Raw genomic sequence first — 22,279 nt, 5'->3', positions numbered from 1 at the left:
ACTAGAGGGGGAAAAAAAGTAGACGACTTGTCACAAAGGAGACATTTTGGTCAGTACTGCTAAAAGGAAAATGTACCTTTTTGTGTACTAAAGACTTTTGCAGAACATAGCCTCCGGCTGTTCCAGTTTCAGCAAGACTGACCTAGTTTTACAACTCTGTTCCAGGCCCCTCAGTAACCGTTGCGTTCTGCTGTAGTATTAGGATAGAAGTGCATGGACTCCGGACCTATTACAGACTTGCCATTGCTTATAAATCACAATAGGTCTTGGGTATGGTCTTGTGACCTTATGTCTTGATCTTTGCAGAGGAGTCCATAATGGCAAGAATAAATGAAAAGGCTATTAAAGGACAAGTGCCATGAAAAACTTTCCCCCAGTAATTGAAGCACATTACAAAATTATATAACTGTGTAATATGCTTCAATCACCTATCTGCCCCCCTTCCCTGTCTTTCCCCCCCTCCACCCCCCACCAGGAAGTGTCCTGACTCACACAGACCTGATTACTGTTGTCACTGTCACCAGGCAGCTCCTTCTTGTGAGGATGAGTCATCAGCAGGAGGGCTGCTCTAGGTCCTGTTACACCAGCCTCCCCCTCCCCTCCTTGTCAGGTGACTCAGCTTGCTCAGCTTATCTTCTCTAGTGACATGACTCCTTCACTGAGTCCATGGCGGCAGGAGAGAGGGTATGAGGGGAGGGGGGAGCGGCCTATGTGCTGGAGTCAGTCGGAGGGAAGATAAGCAAGTGAGATGTGACAAGTGATGGCTTGCAGTTGTTCAGCCAATGGGAGCTGAGCAAGCCTGTCACCTGACAAGGCAGGGGAGGTCGGAGGCTAGTGTAACAGGAGAAGGAGCTGAGAGAAGAGCTTGGTGACGACAGTAATCAGGTCTGTGTGAGTCAGGACACTTCCTGGTGGGGGGTGGAGGGGGGAAAAGGCAGGGAAGGGAGGCAGAGAGGTGATTGAAGCACATTACAGAGTTATATAACTTTGTAATGTGCTTCAATTACTGGGAAAAAGTTTTTCATGGCACTTGTCCTTTAATTGGTCAAAAGAGGTGGAAAATAAATTAGGAAAACTAAGATATATGATAACAAAAAAAGCATTAGTTACCTGACAGATCCCCCGCTATTCAACTAAGTACTACATACTGCTCCGGTGCTCATAATGCATTTCCACAGCCTTAAAGTGTACCTGTCATGTTTGGCCCTTCCGGATCAGTGGAGAGATCCTAATCTGAAAGGTCGGGTCTCCTTGATGATCAGTCTATAATGCATTATCGTCACCATATCCATGGAGACCCGACTATCTGGATTAGTAGAGGATCTCACCGCTGATTCAGGAGGTCTAATCTTGACCTGGGGGGTGGTAAAGTATACTTACCAGTGCAATGAGCGGTCTTCTATCTGTCTTAACTTTTGTCAACCAATCAGCAGCTGGGGGAGTGGCAATAGTGAAGATAGAAGACTGAAGCGGTAAGTATACTTTCCTGTGCCTTTCAGATTAGCCAAGTACACTCTGCTTTGCCAAGTGGGAGGCACCTAGTTATGCACCTAAAGGTGATGGCCACTTTATAGGTAAATTGTTTTGTGTGTAGTATAAGTAAGTGTATTACTGACAGCAGCTCCCTGTGTACCTCATAGAGCAAAAATCAGACTCCCCTCTTCGAGGCTGGGCTGTCCTGCTCTGTGGTTAGTACATCCATAAGATGGCTGACATGGAGGAGCATGTGACTATGCCCCGCCCCCAGTGTCCTCCATAGGCATATACAGGCTCAGTCACAGGGCATGGTCACATGCTCCTCCAAGTCGGCCATCTCATGGACAGCCTCACCACAGAGCAGGACAGCACAGCCTGGAGAAGGGGAGTCTGATTTTAGCTCTATGAGGTACTCAGGGAGCTGCTGTCAGTATATACAGTGACTACACTTACTTATACTGTACACTGAACTATTTTGCTATAAAGTGGCTGACCCCTTTAAATACTTGAGCATTGGAAACAAGCACTTGAGTATTTTGTTGCTCGCTCATCTCTAATGGGCATGCCACCGCTGCATCCAAGTGAACACAGACCAGTGGGGAGGACTGGTGGCACAAGAGCAGTAGGGGCTATCATTTAAGTAATGCTTCTTTTGTTATCTTTTCACATATCCTAGCTCTCCTCGGAAGCCCCTTTAACGGGTCTTATCAGGTAACAGTTTGCTGTTTTCTTGGAACTTGAAGGGTTTGTTCTGATCAGAAACACAAATTCCTGTGCTCCAGTTACGTATTATGAGATCACATTAAACAATTTTTTACGCTTTGCAGCAGTTTGCCTTCTATGGGCAATATGTGATGGAAATGAATTAAAAAAAAGCGAGCACAACTAGAGGTAATCCTGTAGAAAAGAGATGAAGCAGCTACATGCTTAGGACGTGGGACATCATGCTTTGTGCTATGGGAAGAGGACGGAAGACAGAGCTATGCAGGGAAGCACAATGCTTTGCATATATTTAAATATTGCTTCTCCTAGAGAGACAGCTGTGCAAATACTCATTGATCAGGGCACATAACCCATATACATACACAGAATATATTACATTCTATCATAAACAATACCTGGCAATTCAGCTGAATACATGGCACGCTCTCACACACATACAGTAGCTGTACTTCCATGCATGTAGAAACAAATCTCAGAAATGGGTGTTTGTGTAATGATATTTTCCATTGGGAAACCATCCATAGTGTAACTGCATCACAGATGTAGAAAGACTGGGTTACACCGGGGCATGTGGCCTGGTTCAGAGAACCATCCATATAAAGACCTAAAATCGATAAAGATACTACACGAAGTGAGTGACAAGTGAATGACCCATGGTTTATATGAAAGAACTGGAGTGTTTTGTATGTTTTATTTGTATCAGATCACATACAAACATCTGTAAATCGCCAGTGAAAGCAGACTGTGTCAGATATATCTTCCCTAAATTCAAGGGAAACTAGGTGATTTTATCCGACAACAGGAAGGGAATAGGCAAACTCCTTAAAGGGAATCTTCCAGATGTAATTCTTGTTCCAAACTGCTGACACTGTTAGATATCTGTTAGGTCAAGGAGACGCATGGTGCCATTCATATATCTGTCTGTGCTTCCAGAACATAGAAAAAGGCTTTTGTTCTGTAGTACAAAGAGTCAATGAGGCTTTCCTGAGCTCCTGAAGTGCAGCAAACTGTAACACCTCCTACCTTAGGGCCTGTTCACATTACGGAAAACATGTGTAAAATTCCGAGCGCAATCCATGCCCGCGGACTCCGATCGGAATCCTGACTTCTATCTGTTTCAACAGGATGCCTTGCGCGCCTCTGCTCTCTTGAGTTAACATGTCAATTCTTTGAGCGGAGAGGCGCGGAGAGTGGAGGCGCGTGAGGCATCCCATGGGGCGGGGGTTCCGCTCAGAATTTCTGCCTGTTATCCATAGTGTGAACGGGCCCTTACCCCGTACCTGATCCTGCAAACATTTTCTCTTGATAGGTTTGAATAATTTTGTAAAGTTTGTAAGTCATAGCCTTACTCACAGGTAAAGTCCCAGCATGAATAATAGAATATACAGAGTTGTACTGATACATGATTTTGATATATTTCTACCATGAGACTTAGTTGCTTTAAAGGAGTGCTTCAGCCATTTAATATTTTTTTATATATATAGTGCTGGGGCTGAATATAACTCGGGATGATCGAACATCGGGAATATTCAAGTTCGTTCGAACTCGAACCATCGGCTTTCCATTCAAACTGAAAATTACCGATGTTCGATCATCCCTAAATATAACATAATATCCTATTCTTACCTAACCACATACCCCTGGGGTCCTCCTGTGGTGTCTTCAGGTCCTGCTGAACATTCCCGTTGCTATATCTGAGATGGACTCTACTTGGCAGTGACATCCCACTGTGGCACCGTCCCCCTCTCAGTCAGTGATTGGCTTAAAGGGCTTTCAATTCCAAGATGAGTTAATCTCGGAAACGGCAACCAGAGCGCTCAACACGGGAACCCAAAGACGCCACAGAAGGAGCTCGGGGTAACATAGTTAGGTAAGAATAGGATTTAGGCAACTGCAGCACTATAGAATTTTTATTATTATTAAGTGTATTACAGGGGTACTCTGGCGACACATAATAATAATAATAATAATAATAAATGCATTATGTGCTTTTTCATTGTGCCACCAAATGTACCAGAATGTATTGCATAGAGTGTTTGACCTTTAGCAGGAACTATTCCAGTTGCTAAGGCAGTATAATTTATCAATGGCTGCTGCCACTGCTATCTGCTGAAACAGAGTCTGCCAGCCTTTATTATGTGCTCTGTTTGTACTGACATTAAAACCAGAAATTTTCCATTATAGTACAATGCTATTTACAGAACAACACGACTCACCACTGGGAGATCAACAAAGCACCTTCCTGTCTTGAGCGTGAGCTGCACGCTCATCACAGTATAGGCTGCACACACCGTGGCAGATCACTCTTTTAGTGTGTATCGGATACATACAATGTCAGTGCAAATATACATTTACACAAACACCCATATAAAAGCTAATTCATTGTATAATTTTACATAATGGCAATCAATCCCATCCATTCTGTACGCACACACAAACAGGCACACCTAAATTCTCAGTTGTCTTCTTTTCTTCCACTCCAGAAGGTGGCAGACACTGACAAGGAAGATGCTCTTCTACCTCTGGAGATGAAGCTTGAATCACTGTAATCCATGCATAAATCAGTTTGTCTCAGTGTCTAGGCCGAGTAAAATACCTAAGACAACAAAGAGACCAGAAGTAACAAGCTCAGGTTTCATGTGCACTAGCGCACGTGCTGCCCCACACTCAGGAGATGAAGGATTGACAGGAGCAGCATCTGCATAATAAGATCGTTGAGGCACTTTCTAGAGGCCGAGTGCTGTAAAAAACGGGCACGGGCCAACGTAGCAAGACATAGAAGCAAGAAAGGACAATGCAGAAATTCTGTGGATTGCTAATGGATGCCACAGTGCAGCTCATCGTTGTGACCTTATAAACTCGATAGCTCAGTCACTTTGTCCCCTAACCATACACAGCTCGGCAAAGAGAGAATATATGGCTTCATAAGTCCTTCTCACTTCTCCATTGGATTTCATTTCCAGAAGACTTGAAATTGCATAATTAAATTCATTGTTCACTAGGTTGTAAGATGCAGTGAGTACTGGAACAATTTATGCCCTGAAAGGGTGCCTGTTCCTGTAGCTGTATTGGAAAACTTGTGACTCTACCTATAACCAGGAGAGAAGCTGGAGGCACAAGGCAACTCTACCCCCCAGGACTGGGTCCTTTATTCCATGTTGGTGCTGTCGGAACGGGAAATATTGAGTGTCTGTGCAGACACCGATATATCAACTTGATCCACAGGACTATGGTAATCCGATGTCATGTCATGGTCTATAAGCGGCAACTGCATGGAGGTCACCGTGGAGGAGCTGGTGGGACCCTTCTTTAGAAATTGAGAGTAAAAACCAAGAAGAATATCAAGTTTCTCTTCAATGGATTGAACCTGTGCGAAAAAGATATGATATTTACGGAAAAGTACAGATAGAAAACAACATTTATATTAAAGCGACTCTGCACCCACAATCTGCCCCCCCAAACCGCTTGTACCGTCAGATAGCTGCTTTTAATCCAAGATCTGTCCTGGGGTCCGTTTGGCAGGTGATTCATTTAATGGCCTAAAAAACAACTTTTAAACTTGCAGCCCTGTGTAAAATTAGCGTGGCCTAGAGTACCAACACCCTAGGCCTGTGATCCCTCTCTGTCCCTCCTCCCGGCCCTCTTCACCATTATGAATGCCCCAGGCAGGATTTCTTCTAATCATTGCCTGTCTGAACACTGCACATGTGCCTTAGGAAACCACCACATGTGTAGTGTTCAGACAGGTGATGAATAGGAGAAATCCTGTCTGGGGCATTCCTAATGATGTAATGATGAAAAGGGTGGGGAGGAACAGAGAGGTGATGCAGGTCTAGGGCACAGATACTCTAGGCCACGCCAATTTGACACAGGGTTGAAAGTTTAAAAGTTGTTTTTTAGGACAATAACTGCATCACCTGCCGAACAGACCCCAGGACAGATCTTGGATGAAAAGCAGCTATACGATGGTTAAAAAGGTTGGGGGGGGGGGCAGATTGTGAGTACAGAGTTAATTGGATTGTTATGATGCATCAATAGGTCCTTTTTTTTCAGAATAATTTTAGAATAATGTAAAGATGCTTGGTATATAGGGATGAAAGTCTGTAATAATCTAAATTGCATATCTGCTTGAAGTTACTTACAGACACAGGACTGTATCCCTTAAAACAGGGAGGAAGAACCTTTGGTCCTCCAACTGCTGCAAAACAATTCCTACTGTGTTTCTCAGAAAATAAAACAGTCTTATATCATTTTTTTTCCCGCTTATCTTCGGGGTTGGTCTTGTTTTCATAGAAACGCGGTATGCCCCTACACTGTAGCCCCACTCTATATGGAAGTTAGCTGCCATATTGTATGTCCCACAGCTGTTAGGCTTCTATAATGTATGTCCCACAGCTGTTAGGCTTCTATACTGTATGTCCCACTGCTGTTAGGCTTCTATACTGTATGTCCCACTGCTGTTAGGTTTCTATACTGTATGTCCCACTGCTGTTAGGCTTCTATACTGTATGTCCCACTGCTGTTAGGCTTCTATACTTTATGTCCCACAGCTGTTAGGCTTCTATACTTTATGTCCCACTGCTGTTAGGCTTCTATACTGTATGTCCCACTGCTGTTAGGCTTCTATACTGTATGTCCTACTGCTGTTAGGCTTCTATACTGTATACCTCCCTTACCCCTCTGTAGTTGTTGCCCCACACTGTATACATCCCTCTTCTGCAGGTAGTCCCCGTACCCCTCTCTCCTCCCTCTGTAGTTGACCCATATACCTCCATCCCCCCATATTCAATATCTTCTACTCTTCTTACCACCCCTGCAGCTTGTGTTGAGCAAGTGGAGGTGGAGCATAACAAGCCTGACACTGATTGGCTGATCCTCAGGCATCTGTTCAGCTGACCGTAACTAGGCCTGGCCTTATTATTGGAGTAGGTCTTAGATTTCAAGCCTACTCCAAAAAGCCCCCAGAATGAAGCTGGCTATTATTTTCAGGTTAGGTCTAATTTTTATATTCAGTATATACATATACTGGATATTGCACGGTAGTGAACTTAAGGGGGGTTTCGAAAGACACCAAGCTAGTTCTACCATTGAGGGAATAATAATCATTATTATTTTTATTATTATTTCGCAGCACAATACACACGTACATGCCTTGTGTGTATATACAGTATGTATATACATTTTTTTTTTCCATTTGTATTTGGCCCCTTTTCACAGACTGCATTTTATGTAGTTTTTGTTGATTTTTTTTACTCCCATACTAGGAGCTGAAACAAAAAATTAGAGTACATCATTAAAGTGCATCTTTTATGCGTATCATCTCTTCGTGTTTACTGGCATTCATTGTAACAAAAAGAAAAAAAAACATCAACACTGGCACTCTACCAGGCTCTGTGAACCTGGGCTTTTATTTGTTATATATTACCGTTCATCCTAATTCCCACAGAGCCTCTACTCCAGACATGCTGTGCTGTTAGGTGAGAACAGCTGGGAAGAGCTGTGTCTGAACCGAATGCATATGGTCCTTCCAGATGTCCGTAACATAGCGACAGAGAAGTGAATAATGTTCATGGCACCTAAAGACTAACTCCGCTCAAAAGATGAAAATTCTAATGTGACTGCAGTTAACCCTGATATCCCACTGCCATAACAAAGATGAGATCTGCAGGAAGGGCTGTACAGTGGTACCTCAGTTTAAGAGTAACTTGGATTAAGAGCTCACAGTTTTTCAAAATTGTGACTTGGTTTAAGAGCATTGCTTTGGTTTAAGAGCTCCCTGTACTGGGTGGGAGGCAGAGTGGTGGAGGGGCATGGTCTGCATAGCGGGGTCTACAGCCCTGTACTCTGACCCAGAAAGTCTCCCTCACCTTCCAAATTATAGCAGATCCACTACAGGCTGGGGCTTACATCAAGGGACCGGATTGTGGATGTAATCTCTTCATAGCTGTGACCCCACTCTACCTGGACAGAGAGTGCTGCATGTATGTGCCCACATCTGCCCTGCTCATTGCTTCTATACTGATGTATAGAAAAGTTTCTGTCACTGTCCTCCTGCACAGCTCTGTGATTCTACCTTTCTGATTGGTCCATGATGAACACACACCCCTCCCCATTGCTGTCATGTGACCACACAGACCTCTGACAGCAGCCCTACTTCCCTATTTTAGCCTGTTGTACTACGCTACTGCATTATGGGAATCTGCAGTTCCATTCTGTATCTACAAACTGCTGCTGTGTTTTTAGGTTTATGCACTTACTATACATTATACACCACATGCTGATTGCTATACTAGACAGTTCAGGCTCACACTGCGTTTTTGCAGTCCGTTTAACGGATATGTTTTTTTTAAAGGACAAAAAAATAGTGTCAGCAACGTTTTTGTGTCCGTCAAAAAAAACTGATCCATTTTGATCCGTTTTTTTTTATAATGGAAGTAAATGGAAAAACGGATCAAAACGGATGCACACAAATGTATCCGTGTTTTGCAATCCGTTTTTCATCCATTTTTTGCAAAAACAGATTGCAAAAATGCAGCGTGAACCCAGCCTAACTTATAATATCACATATTCAGCTGTTTCTCATTGTTTGTTTCATCTGTTCTACAGGTTATTCCGAATAAAAAATCATTGTCATTGTCTGCATATCAGTGATTTCTTATGGGAAAATTTGCTTTGGTTTAAGAGTGGATTTGGAGTACAAGCACGGTCCCAGAACGAATTATGCTCGTAATCCAAGGCACCACTGTATATATATATATCGATAGTGATAGTGTCCATGCAGCCCTTGTTTTGGTGTAAAAACAATAAAGAGATGTACTTACCTGTCCTGGCACCCCCAATGACCTCCAGTCTGGTTTCTGTGTTCCCTGCTTATGGCAGCCGCCTCAGGAACTTCTGATCCTGGCCAGTGATTGGCTGAGTGGCCTGTCACTTCAGAGATGGGTTCGGAAGTACCAGAGGTGGCTGCAGTGAGCAGAGATTACAGGAGCAACAAAGCAGGACACTAAAGGAGCCTGGATAGGTAAGTTTAATCTTTATTTTTTCCTTTACCCTCCCATCAGCTGTTGGTCGTGCATTGCTAATACAAGTAGTGATGTGCGGTCGATGATTTTAAAACGTTAAAAGACAATCAGCTGATGATTGTTTCTTTGGCTGATTGTTGTCTTTATTACATGGAGCAATAATCTGCAAATTAGCCAGATCCGGCAATTGGGGGTGGGGAGTGGAGCCCCCTATTATTCATAAATTGTCTACTGTTCCCAATGATAATAAGAGATTAGGCTTGGTCTAAGCTTGGTCTAAGCTATAACGACACCTTTGCAGCAATGGGGAAAAAAATTCAACCATCTTTAAGGCTCCAAATAGGCCAGTCCTTAAAGAAGAACAAGGGGTGGGAGAGGGAAACAGCGCAGTGTCATTGCTTACGGATCTCTGCCAGTCTCCTGTTTCTCCTGGCTTCCTGCATCATCATGTACCCACTACCCAGCCAGTTAGCGACTGCAGTGGTGTCTCGCCCCAGTCACTGACTGGCTGAGCGGGCATTTCTAAACCGGGACGTGACAATGGAGGAAGCAGGGGGTCCTCTGCGGAGGCATGGGGGATGGGTACGCATAGCTTCTGAATTATGTTCCCCCACACCCCCTGCCTGCACCGTATTTTTACATTTCCCTGGAGTTCTCCTTTAATGGGTTAAGCAGTGCAAATACATTATATAAATCTACTTTTAGAAAGCCTTGGGGACCCCCTCCCCTTATTTTGATGGCAGTCTCTCCTATGATATCCTTCTGTTGCATAGCTAACAATATCTGTACGCCTCTTATCTGCTGTACCGGCGCTCACACAATGAAATGCTTTTAGAATTCGCTTTTTCACCTGGCGCTGCTGGATGTAATCCATATCATATTTGCTGCTTTGTATTTAACACACACATAAAGTCGGTTTACTCAACCCATTAATCTGTGCTGCTTTCTTTAAAGTGCTGCACTATATTTTCTTGCCATAGTTTCCAAATAACAGCGCACATTACACAGCATGTAACTACAGTGTTCGCTTGTAGACACAAATCTTGGGAACACACTCTGTTGTGACAGGTCTCTGGAAAACATATAAGTCGTTTACATTGTAGCAATTCCATAGCTGGCCTATATTATGTGCTTCACTATTACAAAATGATAGATATACACAAGTATATACAAGTCTCTTATAGAAATCTGGAATGAGAAAATCCGCAGCATACTTGTGTTGATGCAAAGTGAATTGAATTTATTTACAGAGTGATAAATAGGAAATAGGCGCCTATCCGGTGTATATATCAAATGCAGATTATGCAATATAGGCAATTCCTTTATTGGAAAGTGCAACGAAAAGAACGTTTCGCCCCATTCAAGGCATTTGTCAATGTTGCTAGCTGTGTCGGTGCAGGAGAATGACATTAACAAAGGCCCAGGAGGGACTGAAACATCCTTTCGGTCAAACTTTCCAAGAAAGGAATTGCCTATATTGCTGTTAGGGGCTGGCCGGCATGAGCCGCTCCCTGCACTGCAGGAGCACACGGCCAGTTCCCTGTAAGCACTGACAGCGTCCCTGACGACCGGCCTGCCCGGTTGTTATGGGTGCGCCAGCAGCGGCCCTGATTGTTGCCACAGCTGGGGCTTCACCGCCCCGCCAGCCGAACGGCTAAGGTGTTTTGCAATTATAGTGATTATGACTGGCGGCCGGCACCGCCAGTCAACTCTGGTTAGGGTCTGGGGCAAGGGCGGATTAACTTTACCATAGGCCCCGGCCTATTGACCAAGCTTGCCCCCCCCACCCCCACCCCACTGTAACTTTGACAGCACTAGCGTAGTGTCCATAGTACAGGATAGATAATGTCATGATGCCCGTTTTTGTGCAAAATTGTGGTAATAAAGCAGCGATTTTTTTGCAAATCATGTCAGAACTGTAGCCAGGAGACAATGCACCACAGAAAGTATAAGTCTTTCTGGGTGGCCATGGGCCCCCCAGGAGCTCATGGCCCCGGGCTACCGCCCAAAACGGACCTATTATAATCCGCTACTTGGCTGGGGTCACAGTAAGGGGCCAGGACTCCAGCCTCCATATGACTACTCCCCTCATCATCCTCCTTACCTGGAATAGAGCCTCATACCCTGAGTGTATCTTGACCTAGCATTATTCCTGATTTGTTATTCTGGTATCTTTGACTTTTTGACTACTCTTTTGGATTACGTTTTTGTGCTTCACAGACAGCTAGTTGCCAACCCGGATCTCTGACCACGAGTATTTGTGTTTTGTCTGTGTTAAGTGTCATGCCTGTACAGGCTAGGGACCGTCGCCCAGTTGTCCGCTGCTACCTAGGGCAGTCGAGGCCATTTGTCAGGGACAGCAGAGCGGGTGTAAGTGCCAGGGCATCACCTGTGTCGTGTCATTCAGTTCCATAGACCTGACATTTGCATTATCTGTATTTGATATATTGCACAGGGTAGGTGCCTATTTCCTGGCTTACCAAATCACGCTGCATCAATACAAGCATGCAGTGAATTTTCTCATTCTATGTAGATTGGGGAGAGAGCTCTTCTGAATGGCCCCTACAAGTTAACTCCTTATTGCTTACTTTTATAGAAATCTGGGACCTGGTGATTCCATTTGTGCAAGAAATATTTGTGAAGGTTTCTCTTACCTGTCTCTCTACCTTCACAACTCTTCCCATCATGCTCATCTCATCAGCTGCGTCTGCCTCAGATCCAATAGTGGAAAGTTTCTCGCCTTTCTCCCGTGGCTTCTTTTCCATAGGGATAGGACCTCGACCTACAATTTGGTCCACACTGCCAAAAAAATTTCATCGATATAATGATGATTTGTAAAGGTTTTATAACTGGGAATATGGGAAACTAGGACTTTCAAGTGTCACTGTCACTTTAAAATGTTTTGTTTGTCCAGGGTCTGGGTGTTGAAGATGGGCTCTGTAGTAGTGATGAGTGAACTTACTGAACTTTCAGGTTCGTCTGAACCAGAATGTTCGGTAAGTTCGCTTATCACTACTCTGTATACTTAGTATAGAGTCTGTAGTTAGCAGAGAGATTGGGAGAGAAGGGCATAGCCAAGTGCTTCTCGCAGCTCCTTCTAGTGAGGGTGTGAGCACCTTAACCACAACTGATTAAAACTTTCCACATGTCTCAATAAAAAGTTTTTTGAAAGTGACACTGTAAATAAAATAAAAAGTAAAATATGTAAGCTACGGCCATGCTAAGTCTTAAATTACAGAACAAGTCCAAACATGTTTTTACACTAAACAAGGTATAACTTACCGACACTGCAAGCTCTTTATTCGACCAAGCATGTCTAGATGGCCGGCAGAGTACTGTTCAATGACATCCTTTACATCATATGGACGGAGAGTCTCCTTGAATTTCCTCTTTGCTACGAGGAACTTCAGGATCCTACATAACAAATAATTATAGTTATTGTATATCTTAATAACAAGGAACAACCTATAATTATTATACTATGAGGAGGGAAACACATATTGGCACCATCAACATCCTTGGTGACATAATTTATAGCTGTAAGTATATTATTTCTTGTGCTGTCCCATTCATCTGAAAAGGGCTTGCAGTAAAACATAAACATGCTGCAAGAAAAATTCACATGTACTATGTTACTTTAGAACTATATTACTATGTTACATATAAACTTGTGTTTGAGAAAACATAAAAAGAACTAAAAAAAAAAATGTTGGCAGGTAAAAAGAATACAAAGTAAGGCTGGGTTCACACTACGTATATTTCAGTCAGTATTGTGGTCCTCATATTGCAACCAAAACCAGGAGTGGATTAAAAACACAGAAAGGATCTGTTCATACAATGTTGAAATTGAGTGGATGGCCGCCATATAATGGCAAATATTTGCTGTTATTTTAGAACAACGTCTGTTGTATTGAAATAATGGCCGTTATTACTGTTATATGGCGGCCATCCACTCAATTTGAACATTGTGTGAACAGATCCTTTCTGTGTTTTCAATCCACTCCTGGTTTTGCTTGCAATATGAGGACCACAATATTGACTGAAATATACGTAGTGTGAACCCAGCCTTAAAAAAAAGCATGGTAGTTCTAATGGTCTGTTTACATGGAGTGATAATTTGCCCAATCGAATGATTAACGATTTGGAAGCTTCAGAGCTTCAGAGTGATAGTTTCAAACTGTATCATACACTGTATACTGAACAAAACACTGCTATATTGGCAAAGCAAAGAAGAACCCCAATGCTTGAAGAAAGACATAAAAAAGAATGACCAAACTGGGAAAATATTCAATAAACAGATAAAACCAAACTAGAACTCTATAGTAATGCATACTAGTGTTACAGGTGACAAAATGAGGCCTTTAAACAAAAGTTTTCCCTACATATCATGAAATATGGCTGAGGAATTATGGGATTAAAGGGGTTATCCAGCGTTAAAAACATGGCCACTTTCTTCCAGAGACAACACGTCTCCAAAATGGGTGCAGGTTTTTGCAACTCAGTTCCATTGAAGTGAAAGGAGCTTAATTGTAAACCACACCTGAACTAGAGACAAGGGTCGTGGAAGAAAGTGGCCATCTTTGGCTACATTCACAAATCCGTTGTTCTGTTCGTAATTGCGGCCACGCAATCGCGTACAGAACATGGGACCAATGGTATTCAATGGCCCCATACACATGCATGTGCCCTCCCATTCAAAGATAGCAGGCAGGATTCAATTTCGTAATATGAACGGGCCCATATACTCGGTTTATTTGAGGGTGCCGATAATGTTGAACGGGCAGGTGTTTTATATAAAGTGATAACAGAAGGAATGAACACTGCTGCTGACACTGTTAGATAATTGTTAGGTTGGGGACACACATGGTACCTTTCATGTATCCATCTGTACATAGGAAATATTTTTATTTTCAAATGCAAAGTGTCAAAGAGTCTTTTCCAAGCTCCTGAACTGCTGCAGGCTGGAATGTCTCCTCGCTCCCCCTCCCAACCATGACGGCTGCTTGACTTACAGTCAGGACCCAGCTTCCAGCTGACTGATGGCCATGCAGGAAAACCTCTTTGCACCAGAGAATAAAAAGCATTTCTCTATATTATGGAAGCAGAGACAGATATATGAAAGGTACCATGTGTCTCCTCAACCTAAAAGTTCCTATCTAACAGTGTCAGCAGTTTAGAACCTAAATTGCAGTTGATAGATTTACTTGAAGGGGCTATATAGAGGATTTATGCATGTCATATTATGTATCTGTTCAGGTTACCAGGTCCCTGTGGATTGCCTCAATCCACAATCAAACACAGTTTGTGAAGAAATGTGATCAGCACCCTCATATGCTGCTCAAACATTTTTGTCCCAAATAATCAAAGTTTTGGCCTTCTTTCAAAACTAATGAAAATGGAGCCAATCCAAAAGAACAGAGTCAAATAAAGCAGCATGGCCAATAGGCTCCAAAGTGGATAAGCATGTACAATAAGCCCAACATGAGCTCAGTGCAGTCTGTCTCCATGATCATCCACTATGGGGCTCTATGTAAATGTACCTGAGTCATGACATTGTGTACTGGGTAAATGCATATTCAACTATTTCTAATATCTTTCAGTGCAAACCAATCACCTGAATGCTCTGATCAACGTTTTTACAGTTGGCATGATGTCTTCCATAGTAAGGTCACTGGGAAGTCTCTTTTCATCGTTACTTTCATCTCCAGCGCCCTCTGCTGAGACAAAGCATAATGGTGACATCACAAAGACATTAGGTACATTTGCATACACCTCTTTAAAAAAAACTTTCCTGTATAAAGATTTTAACCTAAAGCGACTCTGTACCCACAATCTGCTTCCTTCCCCCCTCCCAAACCGCTTGTACCTTTTGATAGCTGCTTTAAATCCAAGTCCTGGGGTCTGTTCGGCAGGTGATGCAGTTATTGTCCTAAAAAACAACTTTTAAACTTGCAGCCCTGTGTCAAATTAGCTTGGCCTAGAGTACCCATGCCCTAGGCCTGCACCGCCCCTCCATCCCTCCTCCTTGCCCTCTTCATCATTAGGAATGCCCCAGGCAGGGTTTCATGTATTCAGCACTTGTCTGAACACTACACATGGGCCTTAATGATCCAGCACAAGTGCAGTGTTCAGACAAGTGATGAATAGGAGAAATCCTGGCTAGGGCATTCCTAATGATGAGGAGGGTGGGGTTGAGGGACAGAGAGGGGGTGTAGGCCTAGGGCACAGACACTCTAGGCCACGCCAATTTGACACAGGGCTGCAAATCAAAAAGTTGTTTCTAGGACAATAACTGCATCACCTGCCGATGGACCCCAGGACAGATCTTGGATTAAAAGCAGCTATCTAACGGTACAAGCAGTTTGGGGGGGGGGGGGGTGCAGATTGTGGGTACAGAGTCACTTTAACTTACAGCTGGAATTGTACAAAATTCCATGTCATGGGGTAATGATTACATGTACAGATTTAAATTGTTTGCTTGATATGATATGGAACAGAAAATGGTGAACTTTTAGACATGAAGCTTGTTACTACTGGTAGACATCTCACTGCCTGGTTACTCGGACTGTGGATCACATATATTCCAGAAATTTATCCTACACAAAAGTTTTAAGAAAGGTCAAAAGGACCCACAAAGTGTTGTACATCTTGAAGAAAAAAAAAATCTTACATTATATAATCATTCTAGGAATTAGCATCCTTAGAGGAGTCATTGTGTTTCTTGTTGGCATAGTGCAATCTATTTTTGGATGGGTTCCTATGTAATAATCTGCAATATCAGACTGGTCTGTATGTTTATATGGAGTAAAGTTTCTAGGATGAGACTATTCTTCCCTTTGATACACTGTTGATTGGTTCAGAACACACATTTCGGTTTGTTTGATGGAGTCAATCAGTTTTACAGTTTACAGAATCACACATTCTCAGTGGGATTGTAATGATTATTCTGCATTGGTATGCTTTCAGTGATCCTGAGGTCAGACATATGTTTAGTTACATGACAGATGGCACTATTTCATCGGGATGATGTTTGGATTTGTCTCCAGCTCTGCTTCTAGGATCTGTTTTCCCTCTTTCTAGATGGAATGCTATGAGGTTAAGAGGTATCATTTATTTCTAGCTTTAAGCTATTGCATTGTTTTCTTACGCCTTGATCAAATAATGCTTATCTGAAAGGCCCTCATCAGACGTGAAGAATGTACATTTAAAAAAAAAAAGTTATTTTAACTGTATGTTAAGCTAATTTGTCAAAAAAGTTATAGCGTACTGGCAGCAGACCAATACAGTTCAGTGGCCTAAATGTATTTAGATTGTGACTATGGAGTATCTCTATGGGATGGCTCGCGCGCCTCCACTCCTGCTGCTCTCCGCTCAAAGTATGTCAATTCTCCATGACTCTATGTCAATTCTTTGAGCAGAGAGCTACGGAAGCGGAGACGTGCGAGCCATCCCATAGAGACACAGTGTGACTGAGGCAGAATTCCTCCTGTTTTGCTCAGTGTGAATGGGCCCTTAGAAAAAGTGGGTAGGGGCCATAAGGCCTCACATCCTAGCAGATTGATCATAGCTTATGCCAAAACTGGCATGAGTTATATCAGAAATATACTCCAGTCTGGTGCAAACATTGTGCATGTGCTAAATACAGAGATGAGCAATGGCTGAAGAAATTGGATTCAGCCCTAACACTGCCTGGAAAACATGGCTGTATCCATTTTTTCTAGGGTTGTAACCAACTTCCCAACTTCTTCAGCCACCAGTATTTCAAACAATGCACGCTAGGGTTCGGACGGACCCCAACATCCTTGAGGTTCACCCATCTCTAGTTAAAGGAAATGTCCCTTGCAAGTAAAAAAGAGCAGAATGGAAGGGGGGTGCAGGAACATAATAAACAAAGTTTACTTAACTATTTTCGTACTCCGTAGCGCCGATCCCAGGTCCAGCTAATAGCTGCTGGTCGCTTGCAGCACTTCCAGCTGTAACATCACATACCCGACTGAGTGGCTGCCTGCTCAGCCAATCAGTAACTGGGGCAGATCGCTGACCCAGTCACTGATTGGCTGATAGGGCAATCGCTCAGCTGGGCCGTGATTCAGCCAAGAATGACAGCTGGTGGCCGTCAGCCCGACCCAGGAGCAGCACCAAGACAGCATAAGGACTGGAAAGTATACATTGTTTATTAGGTTCCCACATCCCCTTCTGTTCTGCATTTTTTTTTACTTTCATTGGACCTTTAAATATGTCAAGAGGCTTGTGCCTTTTACTAGATTTGGTGCATTCTAAGTTGGTCTTAATAAATTCCCCCCCAAATCTTTATTCTCTAGTTATGTAAATAGTCTCCCATAAGAGTAATTCACTGAAGAAAAGCTGGACTCAAAAACAAAGCTGAAGTCCAGAAAAGCTGCAGACTAGGTTTTGCGGTCCTTTAATGTTTCTGGACATACCATCTGCTTGGGGTTTTGATTTTAGTCGTAACGAAGCCCGAAATCTTGTCCGATCATTAAAGCTCCAACTTTTCTGTACTTTGGTAGGACTGGGAGTTTCGGCGGTCAGGTCTGGCCCAGGTGAAGTTCGCTCAGGAGGAGCCAAGTACTGTTTACTCTTTGTACTCTGTCTTGAGGCACCACCTCCTCGTATACGATCTTTTAAACCTGTCTTATTACTGGAAAGGACAAAAGCATAAAATACAGTCCGTGAGACCGAGGAAGTGGAAGGCTTCCAGGAAAGCAAGGAAAGGAAAGGGAGGCATGAGAAGCTAGGAAGGTTTGACAGGGGTAAAGAAACAACTGAAATGGGGTGAGAGGAAGACACACTAAGGAGACATAAATGTGAATTCTCTATTCTGTCTACTTCTTTTACAAAGGAATTGCTTATAAGGATACTACTACAAACTGAAGAAACATCCTGCATCTAGCAAGTAAATCTTCCTAAGCTAGAAGAATCCGCTCATCGCTATTAACAATCCATGCATTTTAGAACTACATGAAATAAAACCAAACCTTCAACATGGTAAAAAAAAAAGTTCCAATAAAGTTTGTGGAGTCATGCAATAAAATGTTTACAGAATGAACATAAAATATGGGCAGTAAAGAGACAAGAACACTCTAAATGGAAACCTTTATTTCTCACCATGTTGAGTAGTCATGCTAAGAGCTGTCTAATAAGCCATTAGACTCCCACATTCCATTTTGCCCCAAGACAGATTCAACACTTCAGATTGAATTATAAAGCACCTGGAATACGGCACCCCATTTCTCCTGGAGGAATCCTCTCGGAGTACGTTATAGCACAGTTCAGAACCACATGCTGCTAAGACAGGCGATCCTACACACCTCATTCCTCTACTGCCGGCCTTCACACCTCATTCCTCTACAGCGATCCTCGGAAATCATCTGCATGCAAACACATCTTAGCGACACTCTTAAGTCCTTGTCTGCCACGCGAGTGTTCTACCTTCTCATGGCAGTGAAGGGGTTTAAGAAATGTATCAGTTCCCGATTAATTTAAGTCCTTTGAAGACCAGTAAAACGGACTTAATGGCCCACATCCATTCTAATATGGCTTGTGCTGGCCCCCAAAGGGTTAAATTAAGAAATTATATTATTCAGAGCAATACAATCGACTGTATCAGATATAAAGGCTGCTGTGTATTGGGATAAATGGACAGCTCTGGATAAATAAGGGACGCTCGATCCGCTTTTACATAACCAGCTCAGCACAGGAGTCGGTCATAGACGTAACCAGTCCAGGTCCAGGTCAAATACTATGGATATAAATGACGTTTTCTGCACATTTTAGACAAGTGTATTTTCTTCAGTGTTCTTCTCGTCCGAACATTGGAAGAACCGTTCCTGCAGCTGGGAATATGTAAATATCTATGAGCCTTAAAAAATTACCTTTCATGCACTATTATTATCCGAATACACAGACACGTTCGGGGGAATTTCTTTTTATATCCTGAGCATAAGTCTTGTAATATAGACTATATTTTTGGTAAAGCAGGCTGGGCTACTGTCTGTACAATTCAGACACACGCATGCAGAGCAACCCATTCCGATAGGTAAATACCTGGGCTTCCAGCCAGCGTACAGACGAAAGAAACTCCGCTTATTACTGTAAAGAGGCCATGGGTTACTGTTACACATAGTCCAGTCTGACAAATGAAGACAATTGTGGGTAATATGATTTATACTTAATGCACTGGTTCGGATTATAAAACATTTATACTTTCAGGGATACGGGAGAGAGAGAAGGCAAACATCCTGTGCCGATGCAAAACTACATTATAACATTGTTATCCCAACACGGCTGTCTTCCCGGACCTACAAGCCTGATAGAAAGCCCGATAGGGAGAAAGAATCCTGCCGGTGCCAAGTCAATTGATGGTCGTACCGATACCACAAAAATAAAAGGAGCCTAGGAAAGAGACTAAGCACTGTCCTGAAATGCCACATCGATAAAGGTCAAAGGTGAAAAAACGGGGTGTGCAAAGTGAAAATTAGTGATGATAGTTAGGGAGAAAATACAGGTGACATTCAAAGGAATGATAGTGACATTTACAAACAAACACGGAGAACATTAAACACTTCAGAGTCAGAGGGGCTGGCAAAGACGTGTGCAGGCATATGCAATGCCTATCCCATACACTTCACATGTAGTGTGATTTGTAAGCCCTGGCAGGCTTACCCGTGTACCAGGCTGTCATTTACTTTATTTAAGTATTTTTTTTTCCTTAACTTTATGTTATGTGTAGATTCTGTACATTAACCCTTTATTATATGTAGAGCGACCTGGAACCATGGGAACCTAAAGGGGTAGTGCGGCGGTAAAAAATTATTCACAGAATAACACACATTACAAAGTTATACAACTTTGTAATGTATGTTATGTCTGTGAATGGCCCCCTTCCCCGTGTCCCCCACCCCCACCGGTGTACCCGGAAGTGTAGTGCATTATACATACCTGATCCGTGCCGACACGCGTCCGCCATCTTGTGCCAAACGTCATCTTCGGCCGGCCCGAACACCTCCGATCTTCCCGAGTGCCGGCCGCATCATCAGCTGCTCAGCCGCGATTGGCTGAGCATAACTGTGCTCGGCCAATCGCGGCTCAGCGGCTGATGACGCGGCCGGCACTCGGGAAGATCGGAGGTGTTCGGGCCGGCCGGCCGAAGATGACGTTTGGCACAAGATGGCGGACGCATGTCGGCACGGATCAGGTATGTATAATGCACTACACTTCCGGGTACATGGGTGGGGGGTGGGGGGGACAAGGGGAAGGGGGCCATTCACAGACATAACATACATTACAAAGTTGTATAACTTTGTAATGTGTGTTATTCTGTGAATAATTCTTTACCGCCGCACTACCCCTTTAAATAAATAAATTAATATTAATAATAATGGACTGTCCACACCCTGGTCTGTACAATATACAATATGATGTGTCTACATTATATATAGAACGTCTACACTTATCTAAGGCTGGGTTTACAATACATTTTTGCAATCCGTTTTGTTTTGTTTTTTTTTTTGCAAAAAATCGAATGAAAAAAACGGATGCAATTGTGTGAATCCGCCATTGACTTCCATTATTAAATAAGGGATCAAAACGCATCCGTTTTCTTTTTAAAGTACACAAAACCGTACTTGACCTTATTTTTGTGTACGTTAAAAAAAACAGATGCGTTTTGATCCGTTTTTATGGTGGAAGTCAATGGAAAAATGGATCAAAACGGACACACAATTGCATCTGTTTTTCCATCTGTTTGATGAAAACAAAAATGGATTGCAAAAACGTAGTGTGAACCCAGCCTTACATGTAGACAAAATAGGTGATCACTATAAAGAGAGGTTTTCATGATTACCAAGACCCCTTAGCATGTGGAGACAGTGACTATGGTGTTGAGTTGTCAACACAATAATTGTCTAAGTGTGTCTTTTATTTTTGCACATAGAGGATGTCTATATGCTGAACTTTGGTAGATTTCACGTAATATCCATGAATACAATTTAGTTGAGCTATATCTCTTATATACTTATGCTATATGACTTGTACCAACGTGTAATTTAAATGCCATTCATATGACACTTATACTTCCCAAGCACACGCATTGCTTTGCCCTTTTGCAGGCCCCTCTGGCCTGACAGACACTTTGACGAACACTGGGCTTGATAACACTGGCAGGGACCCCTACCTTTCCCCAGCACAGAAATGGGGTGCTGCAGATTTCAGAGCAGGGGAGACTGGGTGATATCGAGGAGACCCCTGACAGTGCCTAACCCCTCCATTTCGGCTACGGGTTCGATGCCAGGTATCAAACAAAAGAAGCAGCTCTCTGAAGGGGTCAAATATACAATAGCACATTACTTCTTTCAAGGGAATCAGGAGGAGAGGAGTGTAGACATTATCATATCAATAGTGCCTCTCTGATTTTTAATCTAGACTAGAAGTATGCAGTGGGTTCTGGAATATAATGTATTATATTGGGAATCTTGTCTTGGGAGTTTAATAGCGACACATTGTCAATTGGCCCTGATCTACATGGACTACCAGTCAGAAGTTTTAGAACGTTTTCCAGTCTGACATCCTAAATAAATAAATTGGAATATAAGAATAAACAAGTTAAAGCAAATGTACCACTAGTGAATTGTTTTTACATGAATAGACTGGTGTCGGTGCGGGGATGCAGATAATGCAGTTTCTTTTTTGAACAGCTGCCCGGTTCTGGCACACAATGCCGATCCATTGCCGAGCACCAGCCGGGCATGAAGCACTGAAGTCGGGCCGGCTGGCCCCCAGATTGATCAAACCCCCTCCCCTCTTTGACATGGCTCCATTAGAATCAATGGAGCCACGTCACAGAGGAAAAGGCAGATCATTACACTGGGGGGCGGTGGGCCTGCCTCCAGTGCTTAATGCCCGGCCAGTGATCGGCAATGGACCCGCGTTGTGCGTGGGAGCCAGGCAGCAGTTCAAAAAAAAGAATCTGCAGCATCGGCCTCCCTGCACCGACAGCGGTCTATTCATGTAAAAAAAAAACAAAAAAAAACATGTACTGG

At 43.1% G+C, this 22,279-nt stretch overlaps 1 protein-coding gene across 5 annotated transcripts in view; it reads right to left on the bottom strand.

Annotated features, from left to right (window-relative positions):
- Positions 1-1,872: 1,872 nt before the first annotated feature.
- The window catches only part of KCNQ4 (potassium voltage-gated channel subfamily Q member 4), a 133,709-nt gene continuing 113,302 nt past the window's right edge, over positions 1,873-22,279 (bottom strand). The window contains exons 9-14 of one of the 5 annotated variants that reach the window (XM_069971310.1): positions 21,415-21,555; positions 17,663-17,880; positions 14,836-14,938; positions 12,504-12,635; positions 11,876-12,020; positions 1,873-5,566 (exon numbers count right to left, since the gene is read on the bottom strand). In XM_069971310.1, the coding sequence (XP_069827411.1) occupies positions 5,348-5,566; positions 11,876-12,020; positions 12,504-12,635; positions 14,836-14,938; positions 17,663-17,880; positions 21,415-21,555 (958 nt within the window). In that variant the 3' untranslated portion in view covers positions 1,873-5,347. Of the gene's footprint in view, positions 5,567-11,875; positions 12,021-12,503; positions 12,636-14,835; positions 14,939-17,662; positions 17,881-19,286; positions 19,332-21,414; positions 21,556-22,279 lie in introns of all 5 variants that reach the window. The other 4 variants (XM_069971311.1, XM_069971312.1, XM_069971313.1 and 1 more) reach the window with 4 other exon arrangements.

This window comes from Dendropsophus ebraccatus, chromosome 5 (genome assembly GCF_027789765.1).
Source record: "Dendropsophus ebraccatus isolate aDenEbr1 chromosome 5, aDenEbr1.pat, whole genome shotgun sequence".
Classification (NCBI taxonomy): Eukaryota; Metazoa; Chordata; class Amphibia; order Anura; family Hylidae; genus Dendropsophus; species Dendropsophus ebraccatus.
This window is presented reverse-complemented; position numbering and strand designations above follow the sequence as displayed.